Below are 17,317 nucleotides of genomic sequence, written 5' to 3'. Positions count from 1 at the left end.
CGTTTTGTTTGTAGGCCTGTTTCCGCCCTCTCATTTCAGTTAAAAATTTGAAATTCGTATATTCAAAAATATCGCACAAATAATTACATTTTTAAGTGTTTACAAGTTTCTATAAGGTTAACCGCTTTATTAATACAATAAAGAAATTTTTTAATAAATAATAAAGAGAAATTAATTAATAAAGGGAAAAAGTCAAGTAAATAAAATAATTATTTAAATATTTTCACTGGATAAAAAATTCTTAATTAGAAAATTTAATTAAATAAAATCAAGTGAAACAAAACAATTATTCGTTATTATTATTAATTATTAAATAATACTCCTAAAATAAATAATTTCTTTAAAAAATTAATAATTCCAGTAATTTAAAAATATAATGTTTAATTAAATTAATTTTTTAATTAAATTATTTGCAACAAAAAATTAAAATACAACACTTGTGATTTCAAAAAAAAAAAAATTAATTAATTTCTAAACATGCCAGGCATTAAAGAAATTACAAGTATTATATTATAGGCCTTAATTTTTTTTTTATTACAGTTGACGATTTACAATTTACGAATTTCTCTTGCGATAGGTTTCGGTAATGCGAACGTTTCATTCCTGCGCTTTTTTAATATTTACATAATAATATTTTACAATTATCGCTAAATTACTTAAATATCAGTAACATTTTCGACGTTTCAGTGACTTATAATTATTAATTTCCATGAATTCATATTATATTGTCAACAAATGGCTGGCATAATATGTTCAAGTCAATTTTTTCTTAATTTTTCAAAATATAAATAATTTGACAAAATTTAAATTAAAAACAATTATAATTTTTTTTTTTTTGGATTTATCGACAATAATTTTTTTTTTTTCGAGACAAATTTCTAATTTAATAGCAAAAAAAAAATAAAATCACTGCACAACAGTCTTTTTCGTTAGATATTTTGTTATTTTTATAAAAATTCTAATTAACTACCAAAAATTGATTATTAAAATTGACTGTAAACCACATTTTTCTTTTTAGAATTCCATTTTATCTTCGAACAATTGCGATTAAAAATTATTTGTTAATTCTATTTATTATTTTACCCTTTATCTCAACTAGTAAAAATACGAATTATTCACTTTCCTAGTTTGTTAATTTAACAAAAAAAATTCTATTTATTTATTTATTGTGATAAAATTATAAAAATTTGATTTTTAAAACGAAAATGTTTAAAATTTTAATTTACATGAATTTTTTTTTAAATATGCAACATTAAAATTGATTAAAATTTATTATAAAATTTCAAATTTACAAATATCGCAATTTTGCTTTTTGACAATTGTATTTTTTTGTTTGAATTTCAAACAATTTTCTGTAAATCTTTTTTTTCAAATGAAAAACAAAACGGAAAATTGTGTGAAAATTCTAGTTATCGAATTTGAGATTCGGTTGTATTTTATATTTATTAATTATACCTATTTTTGTAATACAATCAGTAAGAATATTTACACATTGTTAAAGAACGCATTATAGCGAATAATTGCATTAATTTTTTTTGTAGCGAGAGAAATTCGTTTCGTTATTTCTTCAAATCACAAGTTACAATGTACTTTGGCAGTAGAAAAACGTTTTCACGTCATTTCGCGTACATTTCTGACCGTTAGAACATTTTTTTTTTTTTTTATTTCTAAAATCAAATCCTTTTTATTAAAAATTTCTTAATTACACGAAATAACGAAATTCACAATCACTCAAATTCACGGTCAAGAATTATTCTTTTTCTTTTTTCTTTTAAGAGAGAGGAATTCTCCAAATGTACAAGAAAAGGCCGAAATCGTTGAAAAATTCACTGCTTGTTTTTAACAATAATTTGGTGTTTCACTTTTTTTTCTTCTTTGTAATTGCTTGACTAAAATTTGTTATTTCGTCAAAATTATTTTTCGCAAGAAACATCAGTGCGTTCGGTGTTCAGATAATTCTATAATACTGCAATGTGTTTTACAAAAATGGTTGTAAATATTAATAAGACTTAGGGACCAGTTTCGTTTGGCATTTTAAAGGAGCAAAGTTTTGAAAAAAACAATGAATCCCGCCATTTACTTATTTTCCTTTTTTTTTTTAGTACGTCTTAATATCTAATTTTTGACACATAAAGTCAAAAAGAAAAAAAATTAGCCTTTGCATGTTAATTATTTTATATGTACAATTGTTTTTTTTTCTTCTTTAATGACAAAAAAAATTGATGTCGACATGATTAATGATATTCTTCACGAACTTCAATCCTAATTCGAGTCTCTCGATGATAATTTAATGTCAAAAATTACAATGAATTATGCGCATGAACATTATTACTTATTCACATATTTATACATGCAAACGCCACCTGCAGATCATAAATAATAAAAAATAAAAATAAAAGCCAAATATCTTATTTAGGCGAATAAATACTATACACAAGAAAAAAATCATGTCCGAATAGCCAAAAAGTTTCACTCCTCGCCTTGGACTCTCTTTGATTGGATCCTGCCCAATCAATAATAATTTTGGTATTTTTACAAAAAAAAAAAAAAAAAAAATTCTCTTTAACATTATTGCCAGAGTCTTTTTTTTTCTTCATAATATATAAATTAAAAATAAAAATGCGAAGATCACCTTCTCAAAAAGCGTTGCAAAAAAAAAAATAAAATAAAAAATTGTATATATATATATATGCAATTAATCTAAAAAATGTGATGCGATCATTATCCTCCGTAAGGAGTTATTATATGGTATGTACAATAATAAATGACTAGAAATAAATTGCTCTCGTATGATTGTAAAATTAATTTTCGCACCAAAAGAAAAGAAAATGCACTCGTTAAATATGACACACCCAAAAAGAAAAACGTTTTTTTTTTTACCAATGGGAAAATAAAAAAAATATATATCCTATTATTAGAATGTGTGATAATTGTTAAACGAGCATCTTCAATTCCGTTTAACTGTCTTTAAATTTAATTTTATATATTTCATTAACTCGGAAGAGTCCCTTTCTTTTTTTTTGTTTAAAAAAATTTCCTAAAAACCCGACGTCTAGAAATTAATTCTCTAGACTTCGGTGGTGCGACTATAGGGACCAGTTTCCTCCGATTGAGATAATTTTCTCTCACGTTTATTAAATAATCCTCCTAAAAAAGATGGCTGTTGAGATAAGCCTTTATTGATGCCAGGAATTGTTGTTCCCGTATGAATAGAATGAAGTTGTCCATGATGTTTCATTCCTTGGCTCATCGAACTTGCGGAAGTCGATTGAAATGAAATTGACATTCCACTATCCAATGAACCGACACTGCCACGACGTTGTGGCTTCTCTCCGGCGACTATAAAAACAAATAATATTTAAATTAATAATAATAATAAATAAAAATATTTATTAAAATTATGTTTTAATTTTATTATATTTACGAATTTCTCTTACATTGTTCATGAATATCGAGAAGAGAATTGCTGAGTGCTGATCTCTTTAACTGGCTGTCCATATCAGTCGTTTCTGATCTCTCAGAACAGGAACCGGGACAAGGACAAACCTCAACATCAGCAACACCTGAATCGCGATTCTCCGCACTTCCCCTCGTACCTCTGCTACTCTTTTGTCGTTCCAATTCAGTCTCAATTCGTAAAGTCTCCATCTCGTCCATTTCGCTAATGGACTCCTTCAAATCCTCAACAAATTTGTAACGATCAGTTTCATTACGTGCATTGAACGTCACCAATTCCTTTCCATCGACACGTTGCGACAGTCTTATACCATACGGATAATCTGCAATTACAAGAAGAAAAAAAAATTAGTATTAATTTTTACTATCAGTAAATTTAGAAAAATAAAATTAAATTCAAACTCACGAGGAACTTCAAATAACGTGACAATCATTCCACATAGTGGAAAACTTTGCCTAAACGTATATGTAGGTCGTCCTTTTTTCTTGCCCAAAATTTTCGTCACAACAAGCAAATCATTAAAGAGAAATACCTCCCTCTGATGAACGCCCGAACGTTCCTTTTTATAGATATCAGGAATTTCATATAGTCTGCAATAGCAAACCAATCGTCGATGTGGTAATGCCATATTTGGTTTCTTACCAACAAAACCCGCTTGTACTTTCATCACTTGTGTTACATGATCAGAACCAGGTTTAAATTCATTTGCTTTAACTCTCTCATAAACTCCAATTAATATATCCTTATCAATATCACCACAATCATCAATACCGCGTAAATTTTTAATAAAGTCCTCCATTCTCATTCGACGCTCTGGTTTCAGGTTCGGCGTATGCAGATCCGTGTTGAGCATTATTATTGCGAATGCAAGAACAAATATTGTATCAGCCGATCGTAACCTTGATATTACATCGGGATTACATTGACAATAACGTTGGCTAAACACTTCCATTAAACGTTCAATTTTTTGCGCTTCACCTGGCATTCTAAAATAGGTTTGAAACTTTCTCAATGCAACATCAACTTGCATACCAGAAAGATCTAATTCATGTGAAAAACATCTGAAAATTATCAAGAAAATTTTGTAAATATTTAAATTAAATGACCAATTTATTTATATTTGTAAATAAATGAAAACTCACTCTAAAACTGCCATGTTGAATGCATTTTGCAAATTTCCAAGATATTCGCCAATCATTTGTTTGGAAAGTCCCTTTCTTGTGATCAAAAATCGAGCGACTCCCTGTGGACTATTCTCAAGGAAACCCTGCCTGATAAGATAGGTGATGCCCCTCTCGGGTTTCTTATTAAAGAGATTGAGACCGACCCTGTATTGACGTTTTCTATTTTGTTCCGAAACTTTGTAACTCGTTTGAGATATCGCCTCAGTGTGATCCATTAGTGGGTGTTGGTATCCGGAATTCGCATGGGAGTGACCAAGTTCCTTGACGCTATTCATCATGTTGTTACCCTCATTTGTATGACCACAATCCTGATGTTCTGGTGAACCCGACTGAAAACAATCATAAAATAAATAATCACAATTTTTTTACATTAAACAAAAAATTCATTTCAATTTTTTATTAATTACCGGAATTTATTTTTAATTGTCATATTAAAGACGAAGTATTTAAATATTATTATTTACTTTAAAGAATTAATTAATTAAATAATTTAATATATTAATTTTAATCATATATAATAAATTATGGTGAAGTAAATTAGAATTTTTTTTTTATTTAAAAACTTTTATGTTTTATTTTTTGTATGTTAAAAAAAAATAAACGAAGTTTGTAAAAATCCAAGATGAAAACGCAAAGTGAAAAGAGGAAAAAGGTGTGACACTCACAATGCCTTTATGCTTCCAAATAGGCGAGCCTCTCTGTGCATCTCCTTCAGAGCTTTCGCAATTAGTCGAATCGCTTCCTGAACTTTGTACCGAACTAAGACTTCCATTTTCCACACTTTTACTGAGGCCATTGTGCCTCGGTTCCATCGACCTCGATGTAATTGACGAAGTTCGTTTTGGTACCTCGGGTGGTACTTTTTTCGCGGATCCACGATTTCTACCACTACAACCACCACCCGAAGAATTTGTCCAATTTTGTGACAACGAACTTTGTTGATTATGAGGCGTCGATGGAGAAGTGCATGGAGTTCTATGTGAATCCCTTGGTGGAGTTTCTTGTCTCAATCCACACAAAGTTTCCTGCAAAGTTATAATTTAATAAAAAAAAAAAAAAAGGAAAGAATAATACAAAGCTCTGAATTAGAGACAAAGAATCTTCACCAAGACTTTTTTTTAAAGAATTAACTCACTCGACAGATGTGCAAAGAGAGTTGTAAAAACTTTAATTTGCTTGGAGAATATAGAATCAGGTCATGATATGAAACTCGGTAAACAAATTTCAGATTAGGAAAATAGAGAAAGAGAGAGAAAGAGAGAGAGAGAAACGAAGACAGAAACAGAGAGAGATCGTAAAAACATCTAATCTAACAACAGATGATGCTCGATAATCATTGTACCATCTTATTGAGAGATCTGGAGATACGAAAATATTTCAAATATAATTATGCTGATAAAATTTTTTTTCTTCCTGATTTACTGAAATGGCGACTCATTAAAGATGTTATTAATTGAAGATACCATTAATTGAAGATAATAAATAGACGATAGAATTAACGGAAGATAATTAAGAAGATATAAATAACTAAAGCAACCAATAATTATAAAATTCATCGAGTCGTTAGGTCGACACCTTAAAGTTATGGTTTTACTTTTTTTTCACTAATAAAACATGTAAATTAATAAATTTCAAATTTTACTGAATTTTAATTGCAAAAATAATGAAAAATTAAATAAAAAAAAAAATTCATTGCAATCATTTTACTTGGAAATTCTAAATTGGAAAATAGTCTCACTCTTGAAAAAACATGAAAGACTTTGGAAATGAGATCAAATCCATTTCTATGCTTATGTGCAGCTCTCGTCAAGAAAATGTTGAAGAATGAGATCAATTACATTTATTATGCAGTTTTGTATAGTTTAACGCGCGCTTTGTATAATCATAAATTCTAGTTGTAATTTCATGAAAGTTTTTTTTCATATTCTCATTTCAAATAAACAATTTCAATTCGTATGATTGCATTAATAAGATTTGTAACTAAAAATAAAAATTTTTAATAATATTTCAATTAATAGAAATTTCATTTGATAAGAAATTCCAATTAATGGTATTTTCAATTAATGATAATTACAAATAAAATTGTTTTTGTGTTAATGTTTTTTGCAATTTTTTAATTAATTTATTTATTTTGTGTTTTATTCAATTTTTTATTTTATTCGCTTTGTATTATATTTATTTTAATTTCTGTTTTATTTTCTTATATTTATTTTATAATTTTAATTTCTATTTCATTTAATTTTTTATTTTTTGTTTCTATTTTTCTATTTTATTATTTTCTGTTTAATTTTCTATTTCAATTACACTTTATTTTCCATTTTTTTTATTGTTTTAAAATTGATGGACGAAAAGAAAAAATTGATTAATGAGGGAAAAATTGACAATTACCTGTGGATTGTAATAATGAATGCTGGAGCCACTTTCTTGTGAGCTTGACTCCCAACAAGGACTGGGTGGAGGTTGATGCCTAGCACAAGGACTTGGCGTCATTGAATTAGAATGACGAGTACTTTGATGAACATTGTGATTAGCATGTTGATGAGCATTAACCCTGTGACCTCCAATTTGTACCTCACATCTTCCACTTTGACTACGTGGCATTGGCGACGACGATTGACATTGTGAATTATTTTCAGGATGTCTCCTTTCTCTTAATGACATACTTCTAATTGGCATTGGTCGATTACCACCAACTTGACTTGGTTGAATATAAATTTGACTGTGATAAGGATGCCTCTCGTGATCCTGTCGTTCGGCTGCCTCCTGTAATTTTCGACTTAAACGCTTCTCTGCCTTTGCCATTGCCGTGATTGTTGCAAATTTTTTCAATAATGTATAACGTCGAAATGCCCTTTGAATTGTGAGGGCAGCATTTCTTGCCTTTACACCACCATATTTTCTCTCCAACATTTCAATTTGTTTCTCCAATAGATCCTGGGACAGCTCGTATCTAAAAATGAAAATTTTGTTAATAAAATTCAAAAAATTTATTTGTTAAAATTATTTTTGATATTTTTAATTTTAATAATTGATTTCTTTTTTTTTTTGAATATTTGACAAATCGATGGTTATTAAATTTAATATAGAATATAATAAATTGTCTGGGGTTCCAATTTCGGTGAATGACGTCAACTTGGCGCCCTTTCCTTGTGCAAATGAGCACCAAGGGGACGACGAAAAGTCGAGGACGAACAATGCATTCTACTTTTCGAGGTGATTCTCTCTTGACTTATGCAGGACTTAACTTTGGCCTCTTGTTTTACATAAACCGCTATTATTCCACTTTTAGATAATATTCCTTTCTTTTCAAAACTTTTCGTGTATGTAACTTAAGTCAAAAAGGAACTTTCTCAAAATACGTTACAAGAATTCTAATGTATTTTTGCGATTACAATATTATATTTTTTTTTTTTATAAAAAAAATTAAATTTGAATAAATTGAAGGAAATTTTTGTTTTATAAAAAAAAATTACATTTTGAAAATAGAGCGGAGAAATTGAATTTACACAAGTTATGTTATGAAATAAAAAAAAAACCACAAGACATTCAAGGCCAAGTGACATAATAATAATGTTCTCATGATAAAAATAATTATCACATAACAAAAGAACGATACTAATGACAATAACGAGTGACTTGATATAACAATAATGAGAATTCATTTGCAGCCTTGAAGAATTTGTTCCCACGTTTTAGTCGAATTATAAACACAGAAGAAAAGTCTCGTGCGTCATTATATTCGAGATTTAAAAATATAATAATTACGGAATTTTCTTTGAATTTCTTTAAATATTTAAAAAAAAAAAAAATGAAAATCTCGAGCGAAAATCCATGAAAATTAATCTAATTAGAAAATTTAAATTATTTAATTGCATTATGAAAATTAATAAATAAATGAAATTAATCAAATATAATGAACATTTTTTTATCAAAAGGATTTAAAAATAAAAACAGAAAAAAAATTGAATTTGAAAATTAATAAATGATAAATAGAAAATCAAAAATAGAAAATTTCTAAGTGGAAAAAAAAATTGTAAACGCAGAACTATTTTTTTTTTTATAGAGAACATTAACCTCAATGAAATGAATTAAAATTTAATTTATAAATGATGGCATATTTACAGTAACACAATTTGATGATTATTGTATTCTATTCTTTGACATCGAGACAAATGAAGATCTATTATATTATGTATATAAAAAGTTTCGCAATAAAATTTTTTTTTTTATATTCCACAATATTCTAGGAAATCCTTATAAATTCGTTCTGAGATGAAGCTATAAAAAGTTTATATTTAACGAGAGAATAAAAATCAGTTCCGAATAAATAAAATTAATCATTATTTATTATAATAGGAGTTTTAATTTCATTTTTTCTCCAAATGAAAATTTTACTTAATTAATTTTACTAATTTTACTATTAATTTAAATTTTTTTAAAATAAAAATAGAATTGAAAATTTGGTAAATGAAAATTTAATTTTTAAATAGAAAATTTCTGTTCAATAATAATTTTATTATTATTTTTTAATTTTTTTCATTTTTATTCTCTTTTCTTGTAAGTCCATAAATTGTAATTAAATAAATAATATTTTTAAAATTAAAATTCGTAAATAATTCTCCATTAAATTCCTTCAAATAGAATTAATGAATTTAAAAAAAAAAATTTTTTTCATTGGCAAAAAATAAATTAAATCTCAGGAAGTGCTTCTTGTAAATATTTGAAGAATCTTGTGTTGTGCATTTAAAATTCAAGGGAATGTGGGATTAAAGTTGAAGTTGTTTTTATAAGCTTTATATGAAAGTCTTTTTTGTAAACCTCAGGTATTGGTCCAGGTGGATTATTTAAATGGGTTATTGGAGAAGATAGAAAACTTACCCATTACGAATGGATCCTTTTTTATGACATGCCTGCTGAAAACCAGACTGTGGTTGTCCCCCATAACCCTGAACTATTGCTCCATAACTTTGGGGTTGTCCATAGCCCGTGTGTGGATACACCTGCACAGTTGATGGTGGGTATGGGCCAAGAGTATAATTTTGTCCTTGCATATAAGACTGCCCTGTTATATACGATGTTGAGAGGGCTGTTTGATTTCCGGGGGAATATACATTGTGCACATTTCCGCTGTGAGCCTGATTAAGGCTTGTATTGTGCGTCGACCTCTCCATCTTTTGTGGGAAACTGCAACAGTGAGAAAAAAAAATTATTAAAAAAGAAAAAAATAATAATAAAACATTTTTTTTTTTAATAAAATTATTTTTTGGTTCTTTAATTTTTTTGTTCTCTAATTTTTTCTATTTAATATTAATTTTGATTCCTTAATATTATTTTTTTCTTTAAAATTATTTTTTATTCTTTGAAAATAATAAAAAGAAAATAAAAAATTATATTCTAAATTAATATTTAGGAAAAAAAAATTAATAAAATGAGGATACTTTTAATTCGATTTTCAATTAAGTGCCAGATATATTTTTTAATGAATCCTCAAGTTTTTAAGGCGAAAAAAAGGAACCAATATTTTTTTTTTTTTTGCTCTCGCAGGTGAACTTGAAAGTCACAAGTAATTAGCAGGAATCAATGCTGATGTCTGGCTTAATATCCGCTATACGTGATTACCAAACGTAATTTCCGGTGCATACGTGTGTGTATGCATATATTCGACATTTATTAATAAAAAAAAAAAAAAAAAAAAAAGATTCGCCTACAGAAATACGAAATTCGAACGAAAAAAAAAATCATTTACTTTATTAATATTTATTTACCTATAAAAATCGAATAATTTATAAACAAATAGTAATTTTTTATAAAAAAAATATTTATAAAAATATTTATAATTTACAATTGAGAATTTTTCAATTAAAATTAATAAATATTTAATGTATATTTAATATAATATTAAATATTAAATATATTTAATATTAATGTTTAATATAATATTAAATATATTTAATATTAATATTTAATATAATATTAAATATTAAATGTACAAAATTTAATTTCAGTTTGTCATTAGAATATTTTGGTGAATTCGAAACAAGCAATTAAATAATTGAAGCTGATATCCTTGTGGAGATCTATTTCATTTTACCCTTTGGACTAATTAACCTTCATAATAATATATAGAAGTGTCGAGTGCTCAAAGGAATATATATATATATATATATATATATATATATATATATATATATATATATATATATATATATATATATATATATATATATATATATATAAAATAATTGAGCACGTGCTACGATTACGAAATTTCGCCATCGTTATATATATATTGCAAAACATCTTTCATTGCATGAATCATGTATGAATCATGAATTTCCTTCTACACCCCAATCCCTTTAAATATATATCACCCTAATATTTTTTATATATAACACACACACTGAAAAACATACCCCACAAGAAATCCAGAAACAACGATTATCATCTTGATTTGAGTTTATATTTCACTTGCACAAATAAATAATTTTTTATTTTAAATAACAAAAATTAATACACAGTAAACCGTTAAATATTTTCATATTAATTAAATTTAAAAAAAATTAACGATTTTTTTTTTCAGAGAAAATATTTAAAGAGAAAAATTATTAAAAGTGAAAAAAATATTTGATGTTCCTCGAGAAACACGTCCGCAGGTTTCGACAACGAATGCTTGACTGAAACGTTTCAGCTGGCAGCTGCTAGCTTTTAAAAAAAGGACCTTCTTATTTCTATATAGTCAGGAGCCTGATGATCAAGGTGCAAAGGAAAAGGAAGATGAAGATCCCATAGAAGGTGGGGAAAAAGGAAGGGCTGCATATATAAAGTGAAGCCTGTGAACACGTGTCTCCAGGGATGCAGAACTTAACAAAATTTTTCAAAAACAAAAATTTTTAATGTTAAAAATTAAAATAAAATGAAAAAAAAAAATTAAAATAAATTACAAATTATAATAATAAAAATTAAATGAAATAAATAATAGTAGAAATTTAATTATAATTAAATAATAATTAAAATAATAAATTAAATAATAAATTAAATAATAATTAAAATTAATAATAAATAATTTTATTAATAATAATTAATGCCTACTGAAAGGTCTAGAATAAATAATTAATAATAAATAAATAAAAATTACTTTAATTAATATAATAGCCATTGATAAATTGCCATGAGTATATAATAATTCATCATAGTTATTAATTAATTGCTTTAATCATTATTATAAAAATTCTATTCACAAAAATTGATCAATTTTTTAATTAATAAAAAAATTTAAAAGAATATTTTTATACCACTGGATTTAAATTGCCTATAGCAATTTTATAAAATATTTAATTATTAATAGAATAATTATTTATAAATTGTTAATTAACTCTTTATAAAATATTAATTAATTATTTATAATTTGTAAATTAATTATTAATAATAGGTATATTAATTAATTAATTATAAATTATTAATTATTGATTAATTATTAACTAATTACTAATTATTAACTAATTATTAATTGTTAACTAATAATTAATTATTAACTAATTATCAAATTTAAAAAATTAATTTCTCATTATTTACAATATTTTTCAGATTTTATAATTTGTTTCTCGATATGAATATATAAATTATTTATTCAGAGAGAGAGAGAGAGAGAGAAAAAAACAATATTTTTATTTAAATACTGTATAATAAAAAAATTATTATGTTAAATACGATCCTGCACGTCAGCAGGTAGATATAGGTGGAAGGCGTACACGCGCTCCTGCGCTCATATCGTTTGCGCGCTTTGTACACGACCGTGACACTCAACCTTCTTTTTCATTTACTTAGACTTATTACAATATATATGCCATATAGATAGAAATAATTACGTAAAACTTTAAGACAATATTGTTCGCTATACATGATGAGTCAAGCAATATATTTAAATGGCTTTTTTTTCACGCAAAGGTGAACTTTTTTTTTCTATACATAAAATAAAATCAATTTCCTTATTTTTTTGCTAAACAAAAAAAAAAAATTCAAAAAACCTATTATAATTATTTTTTTCTAATACATTTTTTATTTTTTCATATTTTTTATATTTATTTATATTTATTTTCCAATAAATATAAATTAATAATTAATTAATTTAATAATTAAAAATCAAAATTTTAAATTTAGAACAACTTTTATTAATAAAAAGATTAATACTGCATAAAAGAATCAGAGATTGAAAAATATAATAAAAAAAAAAACGTGACGAGAAATATTAGAGGAAAATTTGAATTATTGAACGGTATGTAACTATATATATGTATACAATTTTTTTTCATTGTCACATTGTTCGAACGTGTTGCCACATGAACATTGAGAGATTATTTGCGTCAAACTGGCTGTATATATATATATATACGTATATAGAATTTAAGAGAGCGACCTTTTCCAAAAGATATGTTCCGAGTGCGCTTTGGAACCAATCGATATCAATGACTATTTTAAGCTACTTGTCCTCGACGTTAAGTGCTTTAATTTAATCTGCCCCAAATCGATACCCTTTGTACCCTTTTTTTTCTCTCTCTCTCATGGAGAAAAAGCAAAAAGAAGCCTAAAAAAAAATATTATTCAATACTTGTATCTCTATACATTCTTTTTTTTTCAAGAGGGATTATTTAATATTGTACAAAAAAGTTGATTCAAAACTATTATCAAATAAATATTTATATACTTGTATCAAATAAATATTTATTTGAATCAAATAATTTTTATTTGAATTAAATAAATTGTATTTAAATAATTTTTGTATTTGATACTAATATCTTTTCTTCTAGAGAAGATTTTAAAAAAAATACTCTGATACAGACATGCAGTTAAACCTGCTTAAGTGAGATATAATAAACAATATATCCTATATTAGAAATATAAATAAAAACTATATATATACAGTAAAAATTTAAAAAAAATAGTTTCTAAAATATTCCTAATAATAGAGGTACAATTACAATTCCCATTTAAGAAGGTTCGACTGAATTTTCAAAAAAAGTGTCACTGACCGTAGCATGAAATTTTAAATAAAAAAAAAAGTAAAAACTCAATCTTTCCGCAAATGGCTATAAATTATCGCATCTCTATATGTGGGTGTCGTGTGCCATTGGGGGTTGTTTGCCCCCCCCCCTCTTATATGGTGAAAAAAGGGTCTTTATATGTAGCAAACAGCACCTGCGAAAAAAAAAAAATGAGTATTCGAGGAACATTTCTACTTCTTTTTTGAAATAAAATAAGAGAGGCAAATCGTGAAGAAGCCGCACACAATTTGACGACGAAAGAATGTATTATAAGAATGGGGAAATACATATAATATAAGAAACGAGGAAAAAGAAGGGAAAAATACTGATGAAACATCTGCCATCTGCCTGCGTGTTTGGCTCCTCTCGAGACCCGTGCCATCATCATCTTCTTACACACAGAGAAAAAAGAACACACACACACACACATATACACACAATTTTGTTAAACGTAAAGAAAAGGAACACTGACACGAGAGGCACGTGCTCTTAACGTAGGTTCTGCTATACACCTGCCTGATATGTTTCACAGAACACCCGGAGTCATCATTTTGAACAGCTGCTAACGAATTATAATCATTTTCAATCTCAGTGTGTATGGGATTCATCTTTTTTTCTTTTTTTTTTATTTACAGTAAAAAAATAATATTTTTATTTCATTTCTACATATATTTATTATTTTATTTAGTTTTCAATGTTTCTTCTATTATTTAAAAATATAATTTTTTTTTTTAAATACAGTCATACCTGTTTTAATGGTACACTTGGGGATAAATGAGAATTTTTTATTACGCTCTAACGCTATGATAATAATTTTCCAACGAAAATTTACATTCTTTGAAGAAATTTACTATATAATAGTGCTGTCTTACTTAATGAGGTTTGACTGTATTATAATATAAAAAAGAAAAACAGTAGAAACACTAAAAGTTTATTATTTAAAAATTCAATGGAATCTTTTAAAAAATTTATAATTAAACAAATTTACTATTAAATAGTGACGTCTCACTTAAGGAGGTTTTACTGTACAATAATAGTAATAATAATAATAATAATAATAATAATAATAATAATAATAATAATAATAAGTAAATAATAAAAAAGAGAAACACTAAGAGTTTATTATTTAAAAATTCTATGGAACCTATTAAAAAACTTATAATTAAACAAATTTTCTAAAAAACAGGGACGTCTCACTTAACGAGGTTTGACTGTATTATAATAATAATAATCATTAAAAAAATAAATAATAATAAAAAAACAGTAGAAATACTAATAGTTTATTGTTTAAAAATTCTATGGAACCAATTAAAAAACTTATAATTAAACAAATTTTCCATAAAATAAGGACGTCTCACTTAACGAGGTTTGACTGTATAATAATAGTAATAATAATAATAATAATAATAAATAATAATAAAAAAAAACAGAAACACTAAGAGTTTATTATTTAAAAATTCTATGGAACCTATTAAAAAACTTATAATTAAACAAATTTTCCATAAAATAAGGACGTCTCACTTAACGAGGTTTGACTGTATAATAATAGTAATAATAATAATAATAATAATAATAATAATAATAATAATAATAATAATAATAATAATAATAATAAATAATAATAATAATAAAAACAGAAACACTAAGAGTTTATTATTTAAAAATTCTATGGAACCTATTAAAAAATTTATAATTAAACAAATTTTCTAAAAAACAGGGACGTCTCACTTAACGAGGTTTGACTGTATTATAATAATAATAATCATTAAAAAAATAAATAATAATAAAAAAATAGTAGAAATACTAATAGTTTATTGTTTAAAAATTCTATGGAACTAATTAAAAAACTTATAATTAAACAAATTTTCCATAAAATAAGGACGTCTCACTTAACGAGGTTTGACTGTATAATAATAGTAATAATAATAATAATAATAATAAATAATAATAAAAAAAAACAGAAACACTAAGAGTTTATTATTTAAAAATTCTATGGAACCTATTAAAAAACTTATAATTAAACAAATTTTCTAAAAAACAGGGACGTCTCACTTAACGAGGTTTGACTGTATTATAATAATAATAATAATAATAAAAAAATAGAAATAGTAAAAGTTTATTATTTAAAAAAACACAGTAGTATCTGTAAAAAAAATTATAATCTTTAAACAAATTTACTATAATAATAGTGCCGTCTCACTTAAGGAGGTTTAACTGTATAGTAATAATAATAATAATAATAATAATAATAATAATAATAATAATAATAATAATAATAATAATAATAATAATAATAATAATAATAATAATAATAATAATAATAATAATAATAATAATAATAATAATGATAATAATAATAATAATAATATTAATAATAAAAATAAATAAAAATAAAAAAACACTGGAAACACTAAGAGTTTATTATTTAAAAATCAAAGGGATTTATGCAATTAAATAAATTTACTAATGAAATAGTGCCGTCTCATTTAACGAGGTTTGACTGCATTATGATAAAAAAACGCAGAAACATTAAGATTATTTTTTGTGTTCTTGCATATTAATTCGAGAGTTGAAAGTCAAAAATTCTCACAACTGTAATAATTGTTATAAGAATTGTAAAAGGGGCACACTGAGATGAAATGAAACGCGTAAAATTAATTTACTGTTCTACTGACTTAATTTTGTAGAATTGCTCTCTGAATATTCTATATATATATATGAGAGAATCGAGAAGAAAAACGGAGTATGAAACTTTAATGAAATTATTATATATCAAAATGAATATAAATTGTCATTCTCGACCTTATTTTATATATACTTTTGTGCTTATTCAACTTTTTTTTATGATAAAAATTTTCTATTTTATTTTCATTTTATCATTAATCATTGTAATTTTTTTTTTGTAACTCCTATACTTTACTATTTTAACAATCAAAAAAAAGTTAAATAAAATTGATATATAAATTATTATTAAGGTAATAAATAAATAAATAAATAAAAAAAACAAATAGAGATAATAATTAAATAATAAATAAATAAATACTTTATAAATTACTGAATAGAAAAAAATTAACAAAATAGAAAATTCTAAAAACAATAACAATATATGATTTTTAATATTCCCATCAAGAAAAATATATTACAAAATCGTTTTGAAAAAAAAAATTGAGTAGCAAATTACGACACACAAATATGGTACTGTGTTGTTTTATTGTTACGAGAGATAATATACATGTTTTGCTTTCTCAGGTGACTATTCAATTGTTTTCGAGATGACACGATTCCAATTGCACAAGGGGGGAAAAAAAATATGCATGTATATCGAGAAATGGTTTATAAACATAAAAGGTGTGTATATGTGTAATGATTATAAAAGATAGATGAACATATGGCCTACGAGCAAATTACCTCGAAATTATAAACTCGTTGAGTCATTCAGTTCTGCACGAACATATTATATATACACACACACAACAAAAAAACGATTTTTCCATTTTAAATTCTATAAAAATTCATTTGAAATTAAATTATAAATAATATAATTTTCTTCACTTGGACTAGATATATGTTTGATTTCATTTTAAATAAAATTTAAAAGAAATTTCGAAATTTGTTATTTCATTGTTTTTGGTTTATAA

General features: G+C 25.0%; 1 protein-coding gene across 9 annotated transcripts in view; it reads right to left on the bottom strand.

The window, feature by feature from the left end:
• Window positions 1–1,424: 1,424 nt before the first annotated feature.
• Window positions 1,425–17,317, bottom strand: part of LOC127290569 (IQ motif and SEC7 domain-containing protein 1) — a 71,512-nt gene continuing 55,619 nt past the window's right edge. For 7 of the 9 annotated variants that reach the window (XM_051319248.1, XM_051319257.1, XM_051319252.1 and 4 more), the window contains 7 exons: window positions 9,520–9,825; window positions 7,030–7,591; window positions 5,307–5,666; window positions 4,600–4,970; window positions 3,863–4,518; window positions 3,438–3,779; window positions 1,425–3,339 (listed from right to left, as the gene is read on the bottom strand). In XM_051319248.1, the coding sequence (XP_051175205.1) occupies window positions 3,068–3,339; window positions 3,438–3,779; window positions 3,863–4,518; window positions 4,600–4,970; window positions 5,307–5,666; window positions 7,030–7,591; window positions 9,520–9,825 (2,869 nt within the window). In that variant the 3' untranslated portion in view covers window positions 1,425–3,067. Of the gene's footprint in view, window positions 3,340–3,437; window positions 3,780–3,862; window positions 4,519–4,599; window positions 4,971–5,306; window positions 5,667–7,029; window positions 7,592–9,519; window positions 9,826–11,054; window positions 11,193–17,317 lie in introns of those variants that run through there. The other 2 variants (XM_051319255.1, XM_051319258.1) reach the window with 2 other exon arrangements.

Source organism: Leptopilina boulardi, unplaced genomic scaffold, assembly GCF_019393585.1.
Source record: "Leptopilina boulardi isolate dan_hultmark-lab unplaced genomic scaffold, ZJU_Lbou_2.1 LbouV2_70, whole genome shotgun sequence".
Classification (NCBI taxonomy): Eukaryota; Metazoa; Arthropoda; class Insecta; order Hymenoptera; family Figitidae; genus Leptopilina; species Leptopilina boulardi.
Note: the sequence above shows the minus strand (reverse complement) of the source record. Positions and strands in the feature narration are given on the sequence as shown.